Below are 24,181 nucleotides of genomic sequence, written 5' to 3' on the forward strand. Positions count from 1 at the left end.
GTTCACAGAGTGGTGCTACTAGAAATGCGAGAACTAAGCAGGGCTCTTCCTGCCCCGTCTCTTCCAAATCCTGCTGGGAAGTAGGTTTGCAGGGCAGGCATTGTGAACGGGGATTCTGGGGAAGGAATCCCAGCCAGAGAGTCAGGCCAGGACTCTCACTATGAAATAAGAACATTTTCAAGGGAAGTGACCCTTTGATGCAACTCCTTGGTTCTAAGGTGGGTCATTAATTTCAAATTGTTATGCAGTATGTATAATCCACACAGGGAAAATATATATAGCACTATCGGTAGTGCTACTTTTTTTTTTCTGACAGTCTCACTTTGTCACCCCCTGGTAGAGTGCCATTGCATCATAGCTCACAGCAACCTCAGACTCCTGGGCTCAAGAGATTCTCTTGCCTCAGCCCCCAGAGTAGCTGGGATTACAGGCACCTGCTGCAATGCCTGGATTTATTTATTTATTTATTTATTAGAGGAAGGGTCTCACTCTTTCCCAGGCTAGTCCCTACTCCTAAACTCAGGCAATCCACCTACCAGGGTCTCCCAGAGTGCTAGGATAATAGGCATGAGCCACCACGCCCGGCCTGCCATTACATTTCAACTGAAATCTTGACTTGGTCTACACTGTGCCATTTCTTTAATATTAAAATATTTAACCCCATAGCCACACCAGTAAAGTCAGCCACAACACACAGAAGACTTTGATACATTCAAGGAAGGGCCAATGGGAACCTGGGCAATCTAGAACCTACAAAAGTACTAAGTTGGGGCAATAATTTGGCTTAATGCGGTGGGGGAATGAACCTATCTGGGCAGATTGAGTCTTCTAGGCTTTTGTCATCTGGTCAATCTTCTCTAAATCATTTATCCATTCGTTAGGTTGCCATTTGAGGGCCTACTACAATATAGACCACTATAACTATTTCCACAAAAAGCTTGTCATCTACTGATAGACATGGGGAAAATAAACAAAACAGTGTTAAATGAATGAGAATGTTAACTTTCAAATCCCAAAAGATACATCAGCCCTTGCAGAAAGGCATACTTTGAAAGTTCAGGGGCAAACTCTAAAAAAAAAAAAAAGGCCTGAAGTACACACTCCATGTTCTACTTTTTTTGTGCTTTGGCACAAAACTATAGTTCGAAAGTTTTCAGTTTCCCACAGCAGCTCTTATTTCCATGCTGTTTAAGACTGTCCTCTACTCCAAATTAGGAAGCATAATTGCCAAAAAGTCACAGCTCTGCGAATGAGAGCAAACTTTGTGACTTTTTTTCTGAATGCCTTAGTATTTTCACAGTTCTTAGCAAATGACCGAATGCTACTCAAAGACATGGTTTACATGACACTGTTTCTTGTTGTTTTTCTGTTCAAGGAAAATAGATATAAGATTTCATCTTCACCTGTCATAGGAGGTATTTACGTTTCTTTTGCCTAAAGTTAAATTTCAGCTACATTACTGGTAATGGTATTTTAATGATAAGTTTAGGGGACATTTGCTTATTTGTGTAATTCTATCCCTATGACTACAATGACTGGGGCATGGACAGGTACATGATTTAGAGGAACTGCATTTAGTGTGAGACCCACTTAAAAGAAATGCTGTCTTTTTGTTTTTTGCTTGGGATAAGCATGGGAAGGGGCAGGCCTACCTACTGCTGTTGCAGCAATCCTATTAGCCAGCGTTCTAATCCCACTTTGAGCACCTGTTTCAATCCTCCCTGTATCAGTCCTACACCTGGCCTTGCATAACCATACTCTCTTCGATGCTCAAGTCCATAAGTTAGGTTACATATCACGTGCAAAGTAAACAGACCTGACTGGTTCATTCTCACAAAAGGAAGATGGTAGGGAAGAAGCTGTACACAGAACAAGTAAAAGCCACTCTATATTTATTCCTAATAGAATATGCTTTATTTTCCCATAAAGAAAACACAATCTGAGGTATCCAGTTTTAATAAATCCTGTCCTCGGTCTTTATAACCTGAATTTCTATGCTCGTTAACCAAGGTTCAGTACCATTACATGCAGTGATTAAAAGTTTTCCCTGAGATCATCATGGTTGTGCCCTTGGCTAACAGATATAGTATACCCTACCAAAATTGGGGATGAAACTGAAAGCCCTTTCTGTGGTGGAAAATTTAGACAAACTGGGTAGAATTCCTGAGAAAAACGTGCAGAGCCAACCAAGCCACCAATTAAATTTTACCTGACTGTGAACTCTTATCCCTCACATCTCCAGACATTCTAGAAGGGAAATCCAGCTTATTGCATGGGAAGACATTTTGTCACAATGTTATGCACAACCCATCTTTGCTTTTGCTAGCTGTTACAGCCATCTTGATGCCTCAGTTTCCAGTAAAATGCAGAGTTAAAGAGGTATGGGCAGCCTTTCTCCAGTGGTATATGGTAAAAGAGAAAAAAACAGACAAGGACAATGAAGAAGAAAACGGTTATGACATTACATGCTCACTCAGGCTTGCAAAGCTTCTCCCAATTTGAGAAGCTATTTGAGATAGCTAATGATTTTCCACAGGATGAGCAAAGACTGTCTGAGTCATCCCCTCAAATTCCAGCCTAGTCAACTCAGCAAAGGAGAAGGCAAATGGTCATTGACTATGTATGTCTTCCAGTTTGGGTGCACTTAAAATCAACTCTGAATAGGATGACACTTCCAAAGGCTCCTCATAGGCCGGAAGAACTCCCAGTCTGAGAAGAAGCCAGCTTGCTAGGAATGTCACTCTTATGTTTTGTTGTTGGCTCTCCACCCACCCATCCCCCTATAATGGCACAATGCAGTGACTGTATTCCCTACTGAAGATGTCCCTTCTTAAAAGTAAACAAGCAAAGGTTCCTAATCCGTTCCTATTCAATCTCATATTCAATCATAGAAGAGGCAGCTAACCCCAGGGTAGGGAGAGTGAGAAAGGAAGCAGGTGAGTAAGCTCATTGTCAGGCGAAGTGCTAGGAACTTAGCCCTAGAGTGTGCAAGCCTCTCAAAACGGAAGCAGAGAGGAAGGCTGGGCGTCAGTGGGTGGTGGCACTTCCGGAGACATCGTCCTACAGATGCAACACTACCAATTCTCTTTCTTAGGTTTTCTTGGGGTAGTTCTGACAGGCTTTCTCCATGTCTTTCAAGAAGTTTGGCACTCCACTCTGCAAAGGAAAAGAAATGGTCATGTCCACAACCTGGTAGTGACCACTCCTGATTGTTTGGGACATGGCTAAAGGTTAACAAAGATGGCTCTGGGATAATAAAAGAGAACAGGTTCCCTGGCAAGATTTCAATAGAATGTTGGCACAGATAATGACAAAAGGTAAGACCCAGAGGATAGGTAAGACTGGATGACCAGCCCGCCTTATAGTTGGGCTTTTGCTTATAAAAACCAAGGACATTTCTGAGACACTGTTTCTTAAAAAGAAAAAGAAAATGTAGGTAATAGGATTGGGCTGGGTGGTTAGATTCTTCCAAGGAAATGAGAAAAAGAATTTTTACAGAACTAGAAAACAGTAAGGATTGAGCGTAAAGGGTAAAAAGGATTATCATTTAGTTAACGTGGAACATTGTGTAAGACTTCTCTCAAATGTTGTCTTAAGCACTCGTCCTCTGCAGGTAGGTAATATCCATCCCCATTTTTGAAAAGGAAGAAATGCATGGCTTTGCTAAATAAAAGAAGACAGTTGATAGCAGAGCCAGGTTCAAAATCACATCTGAGAGACCCTCTGGTGGGCAGGGCAGAGCCATGGATGCGTCCCACGATGCCGGGTGCCAAGGCAGTCTCTAGAGACCTGACTCCCACTGCAGTTTTCTCCCCTTACAGAAAAAGGAGACTGCAGACCTCCCTCAGGCCTGGACACATCAGGTTGTCTCCAAGCCAGGTCAGTTTGTCTCCCTCATCCAAACGCAAAAGTGTCAAGGGTCCACGGGTCCTATTGTTCCCCTCAGGAGCAAACTATTGTCCAGAGGTTCCAGAGAGTGATCCCGGTAGGGGCTTGCAGCACTGGAGGGGAGAGGCTGGCATTCCAAGCTGATCATTCTTTGTCTTCTATTACCAGCGGCCGTCCTGCATATTGGCAATCCCAGCCCTGACCAGAGTCACTCAACCAAACTCTTCATAAAAGAGGCTCATTACTCCTGAGACAATGTGTCTCTTCAGCCTGACAGCCCCGGGGGCTAAGTCAACATTGTTAAACACACTTCCCCAGCTCCTGCCTCCTGGGATCTCACCTTGGTGGCCCAGTTAATGAGCCAGGACGGAATCTGGCCACCCGGGTTATCGAAGTAATACATGAAAACTAAAGGGAGAAAGAAAGGACAATTGAATATGAGGAAAAACACTGGGAAAATAACAGCAGTAAAACCTTGCGAACTTTCTATCTTCATATACAGGCCCAGGAAGTGCACAAGGAGGCAGCACATAATTCAGATGGACTTCCCTCCACTCACTTGCTTTGTGGTATATGTTATATGTGTGTGCGTGTGTGTATGTGCATTTTTGAAAACATAGCCACAGGCACATTTTGCTACTACTTATTAAATACCTGGCAAGTCTAGACACTTGGATACCGCCTCTCATTTAATTATCCTAGCAACCCTAAGGGCCTGGTAAAACTAATCCCATTTTACAAATGATGAAATAGAGACTCTGAAAAGTTAGTTGACATAACCAAGGTGACCAATCTCAGTAGGGTTCTGGTTTTGTCTATGATATAAGACCACCCTCATTCTGGTATAACAGGTGGCCTCATGCCCCACTCTCTGCCCTCAGCTTTCCTCCCTGGGGGCTGCAACTCAAGCTGGGCAGGTCCAGCATCTCTGGGTTTGTGTGGAGCAGAAGTTATGTCTTCCAAAACAGACTGTCAGCCCTTTACCGACTCCCAGGTAAATCCATATATGTACAGAACCAGTCCATATACGTACAGAACCAGCCAATCTCTAACCCTGATGGTTTGCCTTTAATTTTCTGATTTCCCCTAAACAAAGCAAGAAATCAGGAAAGAATGGGTTGTGTTGGATTGAAACATCTACCCTGTTTCCCCGAAAATAAGGCATCCTCCGAAAATAAGACCTACTTACAGGAAAGATAAGGCATCCCCTGAAAATAAGACCCAGCGCATCTTTGGAAGCACACCTTAAAATAAGACACTGTCTTATTTTCGGGGAAACAGGGTACATCACGCTGTGGGCATGTTTTGGAGGTGGATCGAGTCTCCCCCCTGGTGTTGATCCCTAGTCCGTTTTGCACCTGTGCCCATTTTCTGGCCTCCAGGGATAAGCTCTGAGTACCTGACAGCCGCTCCATTAGCACAGCCTTCCCGAGGGGAGACCTGGCTGGTGTGCCAACGTGTACACTGGGCTTTACCTTTGCTGCCCTGCTTGCCGTCACTCTCAATCGCCAGGTTCTGCTTGTACTGCTTCACCCGGACAACCCCTGACTTCTCACCGAGCTGAGGCACAAGGGTGCTCCGGGACAGGACCACGTGGATTTTCCGGCCGGCCACGTCCAGCTCTCGCCGCTGCCGGATGAAGACGTACTGCACCGCCAGTCAAGGCAAACCATTAATGCAGCATTTGAGAGGGACAGAAGGAAAGCCCCAGGAGCTGGAGCCAAATGGAAGTGGTTCCGTGCCTCCCACTGGGCCTGTGCTCCTGTCTACGGCCCCTTCACTTACCTGCCTCATCTTCCTACCTGCACTGCAAGATAGCACCTCACACCACCTCACAGCCTCATCGCCTGCCTGTGAATAATTCTCTGATGCTTTTACTTATGGAGGAAACCACTTTTCCTTTTTCTAAGAAGGCACTAAGAGATAGCAGAGGAATAGTCATTTATCAGCTGTGTGATCCTGGGTAAGTTATTCAACCTTTCTGAGACTCCATTTCCCTCTGCAGAAAAAGGGAATAACATTGTCCACCAGGTAGGCTTGGTGGGGGCTTTACAGAAAGACAACCACTCAATGGACAGTGGTGTCATCCCTCTTCATCCTGTCCTCACCCAAAGCTTGAATCACTGACCTCTACGCATAGACCTTGGCCAAGCAACTTAACAGCTGGTGACAATGGGAAGACATGTGAGTACTGGAATAGTAGGCAGATGGTCTCTCTGGGTGAACACTGGTTCACCAAGAATAAGAAAGTCATTTCATTCCATCAACCTTCACAGAACAACCTCTAGGTCCACTTTCATATCATAGGTCCATAGCACTATTCAGGGAAGATAATTAAATCCAATGAACAACAGGAATCGTTACTTCCTCAGACCTCATCATGTAACTGCATGTGCTTTATATATAGCATCGGTTTTAATCTCTATCTTACAGGTGACAAAAGTGAGGCTCAGAGAGGTAAGGAAACTTGCCTAAAATCCTACACTCCAGATGCACTCCTAGTCATGAAACCTGAATTTGAACCCAGATCTGGCTCCACAACCTGGTTAGAATTTCATAGCTAGATAAAACTCAGATCTTTAATGTGTTAATTACACTTTCATATAATAGAATTTGGGGTTTCACACTAGGAGGAATCAAAAGCCTAAAACAATTAAAAAAAAAAAAATCACTAAGTCCAACACGATTCTACTTACTGTGTCACAAAACCACCAAACCCAGTCCTCCCACCAGGCCATCTCCTGCCCCATGATCTTAGATAATGAGGAGTAATGTTATTAATATCAAATGTTTCGGGGGAAAAATGATGTTGCTTTGGCACTATCTTTCCTCTCTTCCAAGCCTTTTAACTCTTCCTTACAGCAAATATTGTCCCACTCTCTCCCCCAACTTAACCCAGCTCACGTGATAGACATCATCTCCCACTCCACTGATAGAAAATTACCTCATCTATTGATTACAATGTGGCGCAGTGCCTTTGACGGGTCAGCACCACCAGTGTGCCATACAGCCTATGACTGGAGAACCACCAATTCCAAGGTCACACAACAAACCCAGGAATGAGTTTAAGACTTGAAATCTGCTGGCTCAGCAGAAAAATTGAGAACTTTGCTCAAGTTTACACAACTAGGGGGTGCCAGAGGCATGGTGGAGACCCAGGTTCAACTATCTCCAGGAACTGTGATTTTGGCCAGGATGTGACCCCACCTCCTTGAAGTTCTGTTTTCTTGGCTTCCCAATGCCACACAATCCTATAATGAGTTTCTTATCTTTATATAGGTACACATGTCTCCCAGCTCCCAAAGGGGTGTGAAATTCTTGAGAACAGAGAATAGTGCTGCAGAAAGGAACATACTTTGAACCAAGCATCATCTGATAGCTTTCATGCCTTCCTTAAATATAAAATGGGGACAAGGATACTTACCTTGTTTGGCAGAATTAGAAAACACACAAACACACACACACGTACACATACAATCTAAGGGATTAGGTAATCTACAATTTGTTGAAATATAAACTATGTGTATACAAACTAGTAGAAAACAGATACTGTGCCAAGAAATAGCTCCCAATGTAGTTAGGGTCTGGGGTAGACACACAAATGCTGACACAAAAACAAGCACACGCACTCATACTCCCCCTCTCTTTCTAAAGAATAATTATTTAGGAAAAATCAGACTTATACAGTGTCAGGGCTAGAAAAAGTTCCAGCAATCATCCAATTCAGTGGCTTCCAAACTTCTCTTACTTGGCAGACCCCTTTTCCACATATGGAAATTTATATACATATGAGCATGTAAAACACTCAGCTGCTATGATTGAAGAGGACAATGAAGGAGCCAAGGCCTCCATCCCACCTGGCCTGCGTAACGAATTTACATCCCACACCCCCAGGCTAGTTGTAAAGAGGTTTCTGAGAACCTAGAAATCCCAGCCAAAGCTCCCTACAAAGCTCACTCACTGTTCCATTTCATAAACAAGGAGACTTAGAGGAAGAAGCTTACTTTCAGTGTCTAGGGCCAGCACTCAAGGAGGGATTGCTATGGGGTCAACTAAGACAGGAGGGCCTAGAGAGAGCCGGGAATGCCACCCAAGCTCTGTCATCTCACCTCTCTGGTGGCCTCCCTCCTCCTCTGTAGGCTGAGAAAGCTGTATTAAGCCCTGTTCCTTTCAGGTCTCCAATTCTGTGTATTGACAATTTCAAAGCCTATGAAACTTCTCACAGAAGGATGAGCTAGCTGTCCCCCAGCAGACTCAACCACAAGTGCGGACGCTCCATGTGGTCAGGCCGAGAGGTCACACTCTGAGGTCGCCATAAACCACACAAGAAGCAACAGCTTTAGCAGGTGCTGCTGCAAGAATCAGAGACAATGTCACTTGTACCTGCTGGAAAGCCAATGCTACCTTCCTGCATTGGGCAATGGTCAAGGGACACAGAAACACTTAGAGGGCCGAGGAATGGTGTGCCTTGTGGAAAGGATACATCTCTGTTGGAAAAGGGGAAAGGGCACTTCATTTCCCAGTAGACCACAGTCTGTCCATTGCATTCTCGTTCGTAGAGTTCTAAAGGAGAACAAAAGAAATGAATGCATCTGGAAATGTCTTTGGCTTCAGTTAATAAAGTGACCTTGTAGGGTATGATACACCACTATGTTGTAAGACACAGAATTCTGGAAAAAAATCCAGCCAGATTAATTACCACTCAAAGGTTGCTGCCCAGGGACAGGGTCTAATGGATATAAACCACAGAAAAAAACAAAATAGCTCGACAAAACTGGTCCCTTATAAAGCACAAAACTTGTCCCTTATAGAACACAAAAAAGATTCGCATATAGAATGAGATGAAGAAAAAAAATCAGGCATCAAAAAAATAGTCAGAAGTTTTAAAATCAGGAACACCACTAGATGTCGCTAGAGTACCAATAGTTTTGCTTTTGAGAACTTTTTCTGTCCTTTTTAAGATTTCTTGACACATTATAATCAGCTAACCTGGGACTGAGTCACCCAGTCTAGCACATTCAGGTAGAATATGAGAGTTCCAGAGAGGAAAATTTCCTTCCTTAAATAGTTAGGAAGTGATAGAACTGTGGCTGCTTCTTGCTTTTCTCCCATGTATTCACACTATACCACAACTAGAAAGACCAAACTCTCTTAATATTCACTCCATCTTGCTATCATGCGCAAGCAGCTAACAACTCTTGTAGGCAGATAGCAAAGGAATTTAATGACACACATACCCCTGACCCAAGCTGTGCAGTAAGCTGCTTCCCGACCAGTTAAGAGACTTCCTAACCCCCCAAAGTCCCTTGAAGTGATGCTGAAGGGGGTCAATTTAGCTTTTGAAAAAAAAAATCTATTAGAAACAGACTGTGTGTTAAGGTGCTTTTCAGCCCAGTGGGGTCACAGGAGGCTGATGACGGCATGTAAGGGAGGGGAGGAGTGGACGTCTGTTGCTTTTGCTTGCTCAGTATTGGTTTTCCCTTCTGCACCAACATCTCGACCTTCCTTCAGGGCACCACCCTTCCCCTACGTCTTGACTTTGTGGTTTAAACAAGACAGCACTGATTTCAGAGCTGGGGCAATGAACAAGACACAGTCCTGGTGATTAGCTCAAGGATGGTACACCTGGCCAGGTTCTTACTTTGCCTGTGTAGCAAGTTTAGGCCAAACTTTGGTTTAGCAAAGGCTTTCAGGCACTCACATAATATCCAGGGGGACAAGAGTGAGGTTTAGAACCTCAGGATCATTCCAGCAAAACCAAACTGCTGTTTCCGGGGGATCAGAACCCAGAGTAAAAGTTGTTGATGCTAGGTATAGCAAATATCAGAGGCTCTGCAATTGTTTTCTCTAAAGTCAGATGCTTTAGCTGTCACCAGAAAATGAAATTTGAATGCTGCCTGCCTCCTCACATTGCTCATTTCCGAATTGAAGCCAAACATGAGTCTTATTGGTAGAGTCTATATCACACAACTGTATGATGGCTGCCAAGGAGAGCGGGACATAGTGTGCAGCTGCTCCTTTGGATGGGAGGGTGGCACAACACCCCCTAAGTAGCAATGGCATCTGAAAACACTAAGTTACCCAAGACCATGACGTATGTCCACAGTAAATGAGCACCTGCTCCAAGCTGAGCTGATGAGAGCCAGGCCTGGCAGTGTGGCTGCCATCCTAGGAAAGTGGAATTCTTTCCTCTGGGGTTATTTATATCAACGGTCCCCAACCTTCTTGGCACCAGGGATTGGTTTCAGGACAATTTTCCAATGGACCTTGCAGGTGGGTACTGGATTCTCATAAGAAGCACAGAACCTAGAGCCCTCACATGCAGTTTACAATAGGGTTCGTGCTCCTATGAGAATCTGATGCTGCCGCTGAAGTGACAGGAGGTGGAGCTCAGATGGTGATTCAAATGATGTGCAGCAGCTGTAAATACAGATGAAGCTTAGTTTGCTCAACCGCCACTACCCTCCTCCTGTATAGCCTGGTTCCTAACAGGCCACACACCAGTATTGGTCCATGGCCCAGGAGCTGGGGACTGCAAATTTATATGGTTGAATATAAGGCTGAGTCTTTGGGTAGACATCTTTGCTCTGATGTAAGAATTTGCCTGGAAATTAGGCCAACACAGAAGAAAACAGAGTCCAGAGATTTAGAAAGAAACATCACCAGAGATATTATTAAAGTTCCCAGTTGCAGCTATCCTAGAAGCCAGAACCCCCCCTGTACTGGACTTAACGGTCAATACCAGGAAACAATAATCTCTTTTTGTCTTCTCTTACACTGTCTTTAGTTGAGTCTTTGTAACTTGAAACCAAGAGTCCTGACTAAAGACGTTATGGGCTTTTGGCTAGTTCTGTAGTTCTATGCCACGGTGACTTAGCTGCTGGACACCACTGTCAGCTCTAAGTGGCAGGACGATCCTCCATTTGATATCCCTCATCACTGACAGATAAAGTCTAAAACCTGTAACCCAGGGCCATGCTAGGCCCTGGGGGATCTGGACACGACTCCTGCCCTAGTTCCAGTACCAGTAGAACTAGTACCAGCATTAGTAGTAGAGCTCAGGTAGGTTCTGCTGTTCCAACCAACACAGCGACACGTAACTGCTGGTGACTTTTGAACATGCTGCTTCGTGCTATTCCCTGGGGGTAGGATGCCCTTAACTGCTCGTCTCACTCCCTCACCTCCTCACATCTACGTCTTCTTGTCTGTTTAGAATACTTTGATTCAACCTCCAAAACAAAGCTTAGAGGCTATACCTCCTCCAACAAGCCTACCGCAACTACCCAGGAACACAGAATGATAATACAACAGTGACAGCAAAGTAGCACTAGGAGCAAACCAGAGAAAGGATTCAGACTATGTAAGGAGCACACCCCAGGAACAGCAAAGGTACATTTCAACCCCACATTTAAAAGGCTTTTGAGAAAAAAAAAAAAAATTTTTTTTTTTTTGAGACAGAGTCTCAAGTTGTCACCCTGGGCAGAGTGCCGTGGCATCACAGCTCACAGCAATCTCAAACTCTTGGGCTTAAGCAATTCTCTTGCCTCAACCTCCCAAGTAGCTGGGACTACAGGCGCCCGCCACAATGCCTAGCTATTTTTTTGGTTGTAGTTGTGATTGTTGTTTGGCAGGCCCAGGCTGAATTAGAACCCACCAGCTCGGGTGTATGTGGCTGGTGCCCTAGCCACTTGAGCTACAGGCGCTGAGCCATTTTGAGCGAAATTTAAAGGAAGCACTACAGGGTGTCCACAGTTCATGTGCAATTTACTATGTTAAACTATTTTACATTGCACATGAACTTTACGTATACCTATTTCTTTCTACTGGCTAGCAAAAATTCTAATTTCTAATGATTAAAAAAAAAGCAGATACCACTCACCTTGAACATACTGGTCCCACTGTTTTCTGTAGGCTACGTCCATATAGACATCTGCAAGTAGAGCTGGTGAGCAATTCTTCAGAACGCCAAAGACTTTATACTCATAAAGTCCCGTTTGCTGTAGAAACAGAACAAACAGAAACAATCTATTGGTTCCAGAGTTAAGAGAAAGCTGGATTCCACAACATATGAAAAGAATCTGAGAATGGGGTTCATACCACCAAATGCTGACCTTGATCTTGCCAACACGAGGGTGAAAAAGCAGAAGCTTCCCCCTCTCTCCTGGATCTTAAAGCCTAGCACAGCACTCACTGGTGGTGGGCATAGCTAGAAGTGCCACCCAGGTAATTTAAAGGGGTTATCTGATAAATGGCCCTTCTGTTGGGGGGACAGTCTATATAATTAGGTGGTAATCCTTGGTTGTGAGGACTCTGGACTAGAGTGGGCCTATGACACATTTTACTGTCTGTACAATAGCATTTTATGGTTCCTGCCTCTCAACTTGCCAAAGACTTCAATGAAGGATACCATTTATCAGAATGTCTTGTTCTATACATTCCAAGAAGCCGGCCCTGGAAGAAAGCCCATTCCTGGTGGGAGGAAGGCCCTCAGATTGATGGATGGGCCTGCCTAAAGACCTGGGGGTCTGGAGAACTCTAGATGAGAGAGAGAGTGGTGGGAGTTAAGGTTAGAGAGGTTTGGGGGCTGGACCCCAAAGGACTTGTACACCAGCATAAAGGGTAAAGCTTTTATTTTCATTGCTATGGGAAACTAATGAATGTCTTCCAATAGGTGAATTACCAGATCTGATTAACTTTTTTAAAAGATGATTCCTGCTCCTTGGGAGGAAATAGATCATTAGCAAATAAGGGCACGGTTGAGAAGACCAGAGCAGCAGTACAGAAAAGAGATGATGGTTATTTGAACAGGGAGGTAACAACAGTGATCAGGAGAAGTCAGTGGCCTGGGGATATAAACTGGAGGTAAAGTCAATAGGAATTGATGACATATTGGCTGTGGGGAAAGGGGAAGTGAAAAAATCAAGAATAACTCTTAGATCCTTTGCTGGAACTACCAGACAGATGGGGCCCTATTTTCTAAGATAGAGAAAACTCTGAGAAGTGACTGGTAGGATATGGAATCATCACTTTGGGCAAGCTGAGTTTGAGATATGTATTTGATATTCAAGTAGGGATGCCATGTAGGCAGCTAGAGTTCTGGGGAGAGGTTACGTGTTAAATATCCATGTGGCATAATGAAATCCAATTCATTATTTTATCAATTTCAAAACAGAATTTTTCAACAACTGCTTCTTTTTAATTGTGCATAAAAGACTTCAAATTGCATTAGTTCCTTTTGTTCAAAAAATGACCTTCCTGGATGCCAAAGTACAAGAAAGTTTCCTTGTTTTCATGGCAACCCATATCTTTGGTTGTGAGGACTCTGGGCTGGAGTGGGCCTACGACACATTTCACTCTCTGTACATTAGCATTTTATGATTCCTGCCCTTCAACTTGCCAAAAGGCTGCTCTGTCATTAAGATCAAAGTAATGCACTGTTGGTGGGACAACTTTTTGAAAAGAAGTGTGGAGAATCTTCAAAGAACTCAAAATAGATCTCCCATTTGACCCTGCAATCCCACTACTAGGCATCTACCAAGAAAAAAAATCCTTTTATCATAAAGACATTTGCACTAGATTGCAATCGCAGCTCAATTTACAATTGCCAAGAAGTGGAAACAACCTAAATTCCCATCAACTCAGGAATAGATTAACAAGCTGTGGCATAGGTATACTATGGAATACTGCTCAGACATTAATGACTTAACATCTTTGGTATTAACCTGGATGGAGCTGAAATACATTCTTCTCAGTAAAGTATCACAAGAATGGAAAAGCAAACATCCAATATATTCAATACAAATACGAAGCCAGTAGACAATCTAATTTCAATTTGGGGGGAGAGAGAACGGGGGCCGGGGGAGAAGTAGGTGGCTTGGGGTGCTCCCACTTAATGGGCACAATGTAGGTGTGCATGGCACACCTGTGTGGGACATAACTAGAAGAGGGACTCTACCTAAGAAATGCAAATATTGTGACCTGGTTGTGTGTGTCCTCATGTTAACTTGAAATTAAAAAAAAAAAAAAAAAAAGATCAAAGTAATGGCTTTTAGATTAATTTCAACACGAAAGTAAACAAACACAAAGTGAAGCTTTTAGATGAATTTTTGCTTCCATGTGCTAAGGCTAATCATTCATCAAGGAAGCCATCTCATTAAATACCTGCCAGAGACTGATGTGGAGTCAAGAGACAAACATGGTGAATCTTCTTACAGATCCTGAAACTTCATACCCCACACACACACCCAGCTCTGGTGACAGAAACACATCCCAGTTTAGGAGTCTCAGATGTATGTCAAAGTACCAGGCAAGAAATGGACAGCAAAACGGAACGGGAATCCATACGGTTCTTCCAGCTCTAAAAGCATGTGGCTTCATACCCAGAATTTCCAACCGGCAAATGACAAACTAGCATATCTGAACCCCTCATGCACCATGCTGTGGATGCCCAGTACAGCAGACCTCTGGGTCTAATGAGAGATACCAGGAGAAATCTCTCTCTCTCTTCCCCCTTCTCACACACACATACGAGAACTTAGCTAGGGTTTATACACACTACTCCTTTTCATCAACAAGCTTTGGAAGATAGACTACTGGCAACTCCTTCAAGAATAACGAAACCCAGGCTCAGCACCCATAGCACAGTGGTTACAGTGCCAGCCACATACACCAAGGGTGGCATGTTCGAACCAGGCTCAGGCCAGCTAAACAACAATGACAACTGCAACAACAGCAAAAAAAGAAAAAGACGGGCATTATGGCGGGCACCCATAGCCCCGGCTACTCAGGAGGCTGAGGCAAGAGAATCGCATGAGCCCAAGAGTTTAAGATTGCTGTGAGCTGTGATGATACAGCACTCTATGGAGGGTGACATAGCGAGACTCTATCTCAAAAAGAATAACAAAACCCCATTTTCTATGCATATTGAGCCAAAGGGATACTTAGGTGTTAAGATAACAATTCCCCAAGCTTACAAGATTTAGCTTTGAAAATCTGTGTAAATTAAAACACCATTTCCTTTCTCCTCCTGAATGTAGTTCTGACCTTACTGACTTCCCTCCTGTTCTATATCACAGAAAAAAAGAACACAGAGTTCTCTAGGAAGAGAAAAATAGAAAGACCATGATTTGTATGAATATGGAAGAATTCACTATTGCGACAACTTCCTTTAAATACTCCCTTCACAGCAGATCTGAGAAATGCCAGAACTCCAGAGGAATGAAATGCTCACTCACACCTCACCTCCTCTACCAACAAGATGCTCTTTCCAGGTCCTCGGTAGCAAGGCCCAAATTCTTGCCTCTAAGCATTTTCTCACCCATTCTTTTTCTTTTTCTTTTTTTTAGAGACAGAGTCATACTCCACTGCCCTCAATAGAGTGCTGTAACATCAAAGCTCACAGCAACCTCAAACTCCTGGGCTTAGGCGATTCTCTTGTGTCAGCCTCCCAAGTAGCTGGGACTACAGGAACCGGCCACAACGCCCAGCTATTTTTTTGTTGCAGTTTGGCCGGGGCTGGGTTTGAACCCGCCACCCTCAGTATATGGGGCTGGTGCCCTACCCACTGAGCCACAGGCGCTGCCCCCATTATTTCTTTTTAAAAGGGATCTCCAGAAACATAATCATTTTTGTTTCAGCTTTTAAAAAATAAATGAATGTTTATAGTTAAAAACTTTGACACTGGTCTCTTCTGTTTCCCACAATGTCGTCTTCTCTCTCTCCACGTTTTCTCCAAATCATTTTCCCAAGCCACAAGCTAATTGTGAAGATAAAGACCTAAGCAAGAAGGGGCCTTAGGTGATTTGTGTAAAAGATGTTAATGCCGGGCCAAGAGTCAGCCCCGGTGGAGAAGCCTGGATGGGAACCCCCTTTCCTTCTCTCTTCTGCCTGTGATCCTGCTCCTGACCACCCAGGATGACCCTCCCTCTAAGATGCTCCCCTTCATCCCTAAGTCTGGTATGTTTGCCCAAAAGGCCTCCAAATGGTCAGAGCTGTTATTTTTCAAATGTTGCTTCTGATGGGTTCAGACACAACGCAGGGGAAAGGCAGCAAAGGAAGAAGGATAAACACTGTCATTTTTACTAAGACAAGGCATTGTGCTGAGTTTTCCCATATATTATTCCAAAGAGCTGTCTTATAAACCAGACAGGGTAGCCAGAAGAATATAACGACACACAGTCGTTATATTTGGGGTATTTGGAATATTGGAGTCATTACCTGGGCGGGCTTAAGCTCTTCCACTTGCTAACCTGCAAAAGGGCTCTAATACATGTAAGAGTGTCTCCTTCGTGGAATGATTATGGGATTAAATTCATAATCCATCTAAACTTCCATTATGGGGCACATGTAATTATCATTTTTATTAATGAGGTAGCTATGGTAACTTCCCTTTTCCAGATTAAAAAACTGAGGATTCAGAATTACAAATAATGCACATTTTTAGGAAAACTAACACCTATGAAGCAGCTGCTTTAAACCAGACACTGTGCTTGTGAAGTGAAAGACGCTCAGGATGGCTCAGGATGCCCGTCGGATTACGATCCCACCTGGAGACACGGTAGTGGGAGCATCCCCTCTTCAAAGGGACATCTGTGAGTTGAATCTGAGCTTCTCTCTAAAGGCCAAGCTTTCCCTCAGCCCAGCTAAGCAAACGCAGAGTTTTCTCAGCAATGCCAGCCTTTCAGTATTTTAATAGGTCAACAGCACAGGAAAGAACAGTCTCTGGGAAAGTACTATCTGCTCCTCCCCAAATTCTTTGACTAGAAAACCTATTTAAGGACAAAGACACTATTTAGGGTTTAAGCAGTCCCTTCTTATAGTGCCAGGCATTTCAATTTAAAAATGAAAGGCAGGATCAGTGTAACCTGGCTTATTGTACCCTCAATGAATCCCCAACAATAAAAAAAAAAATGAAAGGCAGGGATGCCTTCATTTTAATCATTCAAGCCATCAGCCAGACCTCTTCAGTGGAACATTTATTTTGCTTAAACCACCCACTCCCTCCTCGCATGGTTTCACGCTGCCTGTGGGCACGGCACCATGGCTTGCATGGTAACGCAGCCCACAGCTCCTACAGGGCTTCACTGCAGATCACTGGAAAAATTTTTCTAAGTGACTTGCAGCCTTTGTCTGAGGGAGCTTCTCAGTTCTGCTCTGGAGACCACAATTATTCTGAAGTGGCCACTAATTTAAAAATCGGAGAGAGAGTCTTAAAATGGATGTCGCTTTTGTCTTCCGGTATTCTTTTGTCTCACTGTCATCTTTCACTTTCCACTGCTTCTCACCTCTAGGGTGCCTCCTGACTCCAGCTTTAGCTGTCAATGTCAGGACCCCCTGAACACCACATTACATGCCCCTCATTCACCAGAGGTTCTCAAAGTACAGTCCCTGGACCAACAGCTTTGGCATCACTCAGCAACTGGTTAGACATATAATGCAAAAAGAGAAAAAAGAAAAGGGAAAAAAATATATATATTTTTTGTTTGTTTGTTTCCTCTTTTGAGACACTCTCACTTTGTTGCCCTTGGTAGAGTGCCATGGCATCATAGCTCACAGCAACGTCAGACTCTTGGGCTCAAGCAATTCTTGCCTCAGCCTTCCAAGTAACTGGGACTACAGGTGCCTGCCACAACACCTGGCTATTTTTTCAGATGGGGTCTCACTCTGGCTCAGGCTGTCTGGAACCTGTGAGCTCAGCCAATCCATCCGCCTCAGCCTCCCAGAGTGCTAGGATTACAGGCATAAGCCACCGCGCCCAGCCTCTATATAGATATATATTCTGTTGCACACCGAAGGTTGAGAATCATTCTGCCAGGTAACATTTCTTTCAATTCTCTCAATAACTATGACAGGTAAGTATTATCCTTGCTTTGCAAATAAGAAAGCTGAGATTTCCAAACGATAAAGTATTGGACCAGCATCATCTGGCTAGTAACTGTGCCAGTAATTGCCCCAGCTACAATTTCACCTCAGCCCCACTCAAGCCTGTCCACCTTCTGGCTCTTTCCCCCAAACAAGGCAAGCTCAGCTTGGTTTAGAGACTAGCACTTGGTTTTTCTACTTCAGTGACTTAAAAGGCAGCATGCTCGTAAGAATCTCCTGAGGAGTTTTAACTTTAAAGAAAAAAGAAAAAGCATTTTACCATAAAGAATTTCAACATACACGAGAGTAGAGAGACTAAAATAACTCATCCCTATCTGAAGGAGGAGCTTTGCAAAAGGACCATCCAAGCCCCACCCCAGACCAGCTGAATCTGAATCCAGAGGGTAGAGCTGGGTGTTGGTTCTAACGCTCCCCCAGGTGATTCTAATGCACCTGAGCTCTGGAAATACTCTCCCTTTCACTTCACTTATATTTCCACCCGAACGTTAGTCCCATGGAAGGGCTTTCCAGACTCCCTGTCTAAAACCACATCACCCCAGCTACCTTGCCGTGCCATTTTATTATGCCTTCCTCCCACTTTATCTTCTCCATAGCATTTTTCACTTACATTTCATTAGATACTGTGGGCTTATTTAATTTCATCAATGAACATGACTCTATTGAAGAAGCTCATTCATTGAGGTGGCAGCTCATCCTCCTTGGTCACTATTCTCAGAGTCCGCAAAGACAGAGGCACGTGGGAGATAGCTGATGACTCTCTTCTGAATGAATAAATGAATGATAGTAGAACTGAGGTTTGTTTTTTTGTTTTTTTGCAGTTTTTGGTCAGGGCTGGGTTTGAATCCGCCACCTCCGGTATATGGGGCCGGCGCCCTACGCCCTACTCCTTTGAGCCACAGGTGCTGCTCGTAGAACTGAGATTTTAACCCAGCCTACCTAACTCCAAAATCCATGCTCTTCTCATATGGCAGCCCCTGCCTAGTTTTGCTTAGCCTCCAGAAAGAAAATCTGTAATAGTTCTTGCTTTGAACCAAACTATATTCAGCACTGAGTTTACCGAAGTAGACCATTCTAGTCACTAGTTTGAGTTCTTATGTGGCTCTCTTAACAACCCTGGGTCTTATTTCTGTCAAAATAGAAAAGCCCATTCCTGCCTATCTGCAGATTTGTTTAGAGGGATAAACAAACACATCTGATGGTATACTGTAAACGGCAACATCATGAAAAGTTTTCATTACAACAGTGGGAGGAAAAGGAGAAGACAGGAAGAAGGAAATAGAATGGGCAAAGAAAGAAGAAAAAGTGAAAGGAAAAGATGCTGGTGTTGGACAGAACAGTTCAGAATGGTGGTTCTCAACCTGTGGGTCGCGACCCCTTTGGCTGTATTAAAGGGTTGCAGCATTAGGAAGGTTGAGAACCACTGGTTTATAAGAAACTTTCTACATCCAAAATTTTGTGATTTAATAGAAAAAAAGAAAAAATATATATCAAACTGTTGTACATCAATAGTGCCCACTTTGTCCAAGAACAGGATACAGAATCATTTCTGTCTACTAAGAGAGGCCAGGATTTCATTTTTTATGGTATAATTCAGTTGTTACACTGACAGTTCTTTCAAGCACCTTTATGCTGGTCTTGGCAAAGTGTGTAATAGTAACTTTGTATTGGCATCAGTTATTTCAGGATCACAATTTCAGTTTTCTCCATCTTTGTTTCTAAATCTCTTATAATAAGGAGCCCCAAGGAGCAACCTGGCTTTAGGCTCTGGTTAGTCACCTCTGACACAGAGTGTAGGAGGCAAAGTGAGGGTTTCATCCACACCCAGCTCTGTACTCACAGTGGCAAGCATGCTATCCAAGATAAAGGTCCTTTAGTCCAATCAACTCTTGTAAATTCTTCACAACTAAATGACCAGAATCTTCAGGGAAGCAAGTCTACCTTAGATCCATAGCACTGCATCTGACTCATTACAGGGCCTCAATACAGGCTGAATGAATTATAGCCTTTAGTCTCTGCATAGGTCCAGAAGTCCCTGCCCCATACCCTGCAAGAAGGAATGCCCCACAGAGAGACCAGAAGAATCTGAGCAGACAGGCCTTGCTGGGCTTCCCCCATTGGTCTATCAGTATGAGAGCACATCCCTTTTGTTCCATCCCATTTCAACATGGTTGCCATGCTTCCATCATGTCTATCCAATGAAGTCTCAATAAAAGGCCCAAGAAGACAGGGCTCACAGAGCTTCCAGACAGCTGGACAGGTGGAGGTTCCTGGAGGGGGACGCCCTGGGAGGGCATGAAAGCCCCAATACCCCTCTTCAGCCATCTCTTCTACTGTATCCTTTGTAAAATCTTTTATATCATAATAAACTGGTAAATGTAAGGATTCCCCTAAGTTCTGTGAGCTGCTCTACCAAATGAATCAAATCCAAGGAGGGGGTTTGTCATAGGATCCCTGATTTATAGCCAATCAGTCAGAAGCACAGGCAAAACAACCAGGGGCTTTCTACTGGAAGTGGGGGTGGGGGCAATCTTCTGCGATTGAGGCCTCACCTGGGGGATCTGACACTCTCGCCAAGCAAGTAGACTCAGAATTGAATTGGACTGAATAGAAAGGTGGATTTTATAGGTGCCTGCTGCAGAACTGACTGCTTGCTTGGTGACATTTGGTCACAGAAGTCTCCCATGTTGATTGTTGTTGGTGGTGGGAGAATTTTTTAAAAAATCCACGCAGCTTGAGTTTTTCTCCAACATAGCACTGTACCTCCAATAATGAGGGACTTACTCCTCCTGAGACGGTTCATATTTGGGAAGCTTTATTAGAAAAAGAGGGCATATGGCACAGGAGAAAGAGTTGGGGACTTCAGGAGCAGATAGATGGATTTAGATCTAAATTCCTGTCTCACCACTTATCAGCCACGTGCTCTGGAGGTGCCATTTACCCTCCCTGAACCTCTATGTCTTGTCTGTATAAAGGGACAATGGCATACGTCCATGAAGAAGATGAGTGGTCAGAGGTGGCTGGAGAAGAGGTGAGGTGTGTGGACAAGTCATGGGACATGAAGATGGAAATGGGAGTTGAGACCAAACTAGTTCAGTTTACCTAGCAGGCAGCATTTGCCTTCGGTTCAGAGAGGCAATGCAAGAGCATGTTTAAGGCCTGGATCTGGAGCCGGACAGCAGGGCTCAGATCCTAGTTCAAATCTTAAGCAACCAACTTGACCTTTCCATACATTCATTTTCATATAGGTAGAAAGGTGATAATCTTAGTGTCTTATCCTAAGGTTGACGCAAGGATTGAGAAAATCGATACCTGCAAAGCACATAGTGTCTGGATTATAAGAAACCAGGTAACAAGTGTTAGCTATCGCAATGATTATTATTCCTAATTCTTCAATCAATAGTGCCATTCAAAAGGTAGTGATAAGATCTCAGCCTCTCTTTTCTGACACCTAACTAGGCTGTGATGTGTAGGATAGAGAAGAACAGAGAGGTGGAAGGCCAAGAAACTAGTCAAGAGGGCACTGCAATTCTAGGTGAGAGGTGCTGGGTACCCAAAGTGGCCAAGGAAGGAAATGGGCCAAAGGCCAGACAGGTCTGAGTTATGGGATCAACAAAACTTAGCCAATGCCTTGATGTGACTGGTAAGGAAAATGGAATAGGATTTTGTCTGAAAATATACCAATTTTCAAACCAAGGCACCTGTTAAAGTTAGGCTGGGAAATTAATTCTCCCAGTTCAAGACTATGAGCTTCTTGGTCATCTTGTTATATCCTACGGTCCTGGTACATGGCAGGCATGCAGAAAAAAGAAAATATGGTGGTTCCGGCGGTTCCAGCACCTGCTCTGCTTTGGATTATAAAAGAGACTGCTAAGCCTACTAAGCCGTAAATGTTCAAAGTGGCATATTGCACAGTAGCGATAACTGGGAGAAGGGTGGACTGTCTCCAAAGCAAATGTGTATGTACTTAGGAAACTTCTTTATCGTATCAATATTTTCCATTTATTTAGAGTACGGTTTCTCAACCTCAGCAATATTGTAATTTGGTGCAGGATAATTCTTCCTGGGGAGGGGCTGTGTGTGGTAGGGTAATATACAGCTGTCTCAGATTTTCAAACATCTAAAACATCTAATTTTAATTTCCTGAGAACGCTCTGAGGAGACAGGACAGAATTTTTATTCCTGTTTTACACATAAGCAAATTCTAATATTGTGAATGGTTGTTTTAAGATAGAGATATTATATTTGATATAAATTATATTGCTTCAAAAAGCAACCACACTGTGATTAACATTCACAAAATCATGAACCCTCAATCCCGCCCTGCTGTGAATTTAGCCGGGCCCCCTGGAAAAGTGGTTTCAGTCCTCCAGGCCTGTTTCCTCCATCTATGAAACCCGGCATTGCACCGGGAGAGCATCAGGGCGCCTCTCAGCTCTATCTAAAGTTGTAATACTCTGGGCCAATGCCAGCAAACTTAGATTTCACCTACATTACCTGCCAGTGACTTTTAACCTCCTTGCTAGGCTGCTATATACATAAAGCAACTGACCACAAGCTTCCTATGACAGGTTTCAGGGGCAATGCCTTCCACCTTCACGGACCTTGTTCCAAACGCCTCCAGTAAGGTCACCAGAATTGCTTAATAACCAACTCCATTCCTCCTACATCTTTAATCTTTCCGCCCAAAGCTTCAGACTCAAGCTGTCAAGTGCAACTTGAGAGGCAGCCGCCAAAAGAAGCAAGTCACTAATATAGTAGACCCCTTGGGCGGCGCCTGTGGCTCAAAGGAGTAGGGCGCCGGCCCCATATGCCGGAGGTGGCGGGTTCAAACCGAGCCACCTCAAAACTGCAAAAAATAAAAATAAAACTGGTCAGTTTTTGACCAGTTTTGCAGGTCAAAAACTGCAAAAAATAAAAATAAAATAAAAAATAAGATAGTATACCCTTTCTCAGCAGCCCCCACAGTCGTTACCCGGTACACCCAGTCCCACCAAAGTCCTGTTTCTTCTCCACTACATCCAAGCCTAAGGTGGGACATCGCCCCTCCCCTCACCCCATACACCAATGGCGCCCATTAGGGACAAGGGATCCTTTTCCCTTGCATGGGCCTAGGTATCATTTGACCCACGTTTTAACTCTGTCATTAACTTCTAAGAAACTACTTCTCCAGTTGTGCCCGACCTGAGGGTGAATTGGGACAATCTCTCAACTCCCCCGGATCCGCACAGAGGAAGAGTCACCCGGAGGGACCTCCCCCGTGCACGTTCCGCAGCCGGCGCCCTGGCCGGTGCGACCTCCTCCCCGCGCTGGAGAAGACCCGCCCCGGCCCCTTCCGCCGCCGCAGCTGCGCACTCCCCGCGGGAGGAGGCCTCGGCGCGCTCCAGCTCCCGGTTTCCAGCGGGCCGGCCGCTACCTGGTCCCACAGCCCGTAGACGCTGATACCCGAGGACTCCACCAGCAGCTGCCAGTCGGCCCCAGCCAACACCGGCTGCTCGAGCTCGGCGCAGGCCTCCAGGAACTGCCCCTCCGAAAAGCCGCCCACTACCGGGTCCATCCCTCCGCAGCTCTGGCTTCTTCGCCCAAAGCGGGCCAGCACGGCGGGAGCTCCAGGGCGAGACTACAGGGCAGCCCCAGCGTGATTGGCAGGGAGCTGAGGAGAAGGCGGGTCTCAAGCAGGGGGCGTGGCCTTGGGTGGGGCCTAGAGGAGTGGGCGGGGCCGAGAATGGAAAGGTAGGAGGATAACAATTGGGCTAGATCTGGAGAAGGATAGTGAAATGAGAAGATTCTAGAGAGAAGAGGAAGGAAGACATTGATACCACCTCAGAAACACTTCAGTAGCCCATCCCATACTCTTCTCCACTCACATAACTTACACACCGGCCTCGCCGTCTCTCCTTGACTTTTCTGAGGAAGGTAGAGAAAGCCTCCTTGGTAGACATGGGAGGTTAGGAGGGCGGAATAGAAATGCTTGAATATCCTAAGTTTAGATACCAGAACTGTATTTCAGTATAATTCCCCTTCGTTCCGTTAAGCATTTTAAAACATTATTCTGAGAAGAGGTCCATTGGATTCATTCTGAAGACCAAAGCAGATAAGTAACCTAATCCGTATGGATCTGAAAGGTTGTTTACCACCATGGAGGGAAGAAAACGATCTGAAAAGGTATGGTAATATTCACCTAGGATTTCTGCAGCTTGCATAATTTAGATCTTTGCACAGCTCAAGGATCTTTTTGTTCTTTTGAAGTCCCTTGGGTATTACTGTATTTCCCACCTTCAGACTGTACCTGGTTTTGAATAATGTGGGTTGTTTAAATATCAAAAAAATGTAACAGCCACATGAGTGCCAATAAACTCTGGGAACCTGTTTACTAATCTGTAAAAAGAGTCAAAAATAGTGCTACCAGTTAGTG

General features: G+C 44.4%; 1 protein-coding gene across 1 annotated transcript; it reads right to left on the reverse strand.

Annotated features, from left to right (window-relative positions):
• Positions 1-1,897: 1,897 nt before the first annotated feature.
• PCTP (phosphatidylcholine transfer protein) lies at positions 1,898-24,135 on the reverse strand. The gene is made up of 6 exons (XM_053570077.1): positions 23,183-24,135; positions 11,768-11,885; positions 8,372-8,451; positions 5,364-5,535; positions 4,229-4,296; positions 1,898-3,156 (listed from the first exon to the last, which is right to left on the reverse strand). The coding sequence occupies exons 1-6, from the start codon at positions 23,321-23,323 to the stop codon at positions 3,091-3,093; spliced, it is 645 nt and encodes a 214-aa protein (XP_053426052.1). The 5' UTR covers positions 23,324-24,135; the 3' UTR covers positions 1,898-3,090.
• Between the last annotated feature and the right edge of the window lie 46 nt (positions 24,136-24,181).

Source organism: Nycticebus coucang, chromosome 18 (genome assembly GCF_027406575.1).
Source record: "Nycticebus coucang isolate mNycCou1 chromosome 18, mNycCou1.pri, whole genome shotgun sequence".
Taxonomy (NCBI): Eukaryota; Metazoa; Chordata; class Mammalia; order Primates; family Lorisidae; genus Nycticebus; species Nycticebus coucang.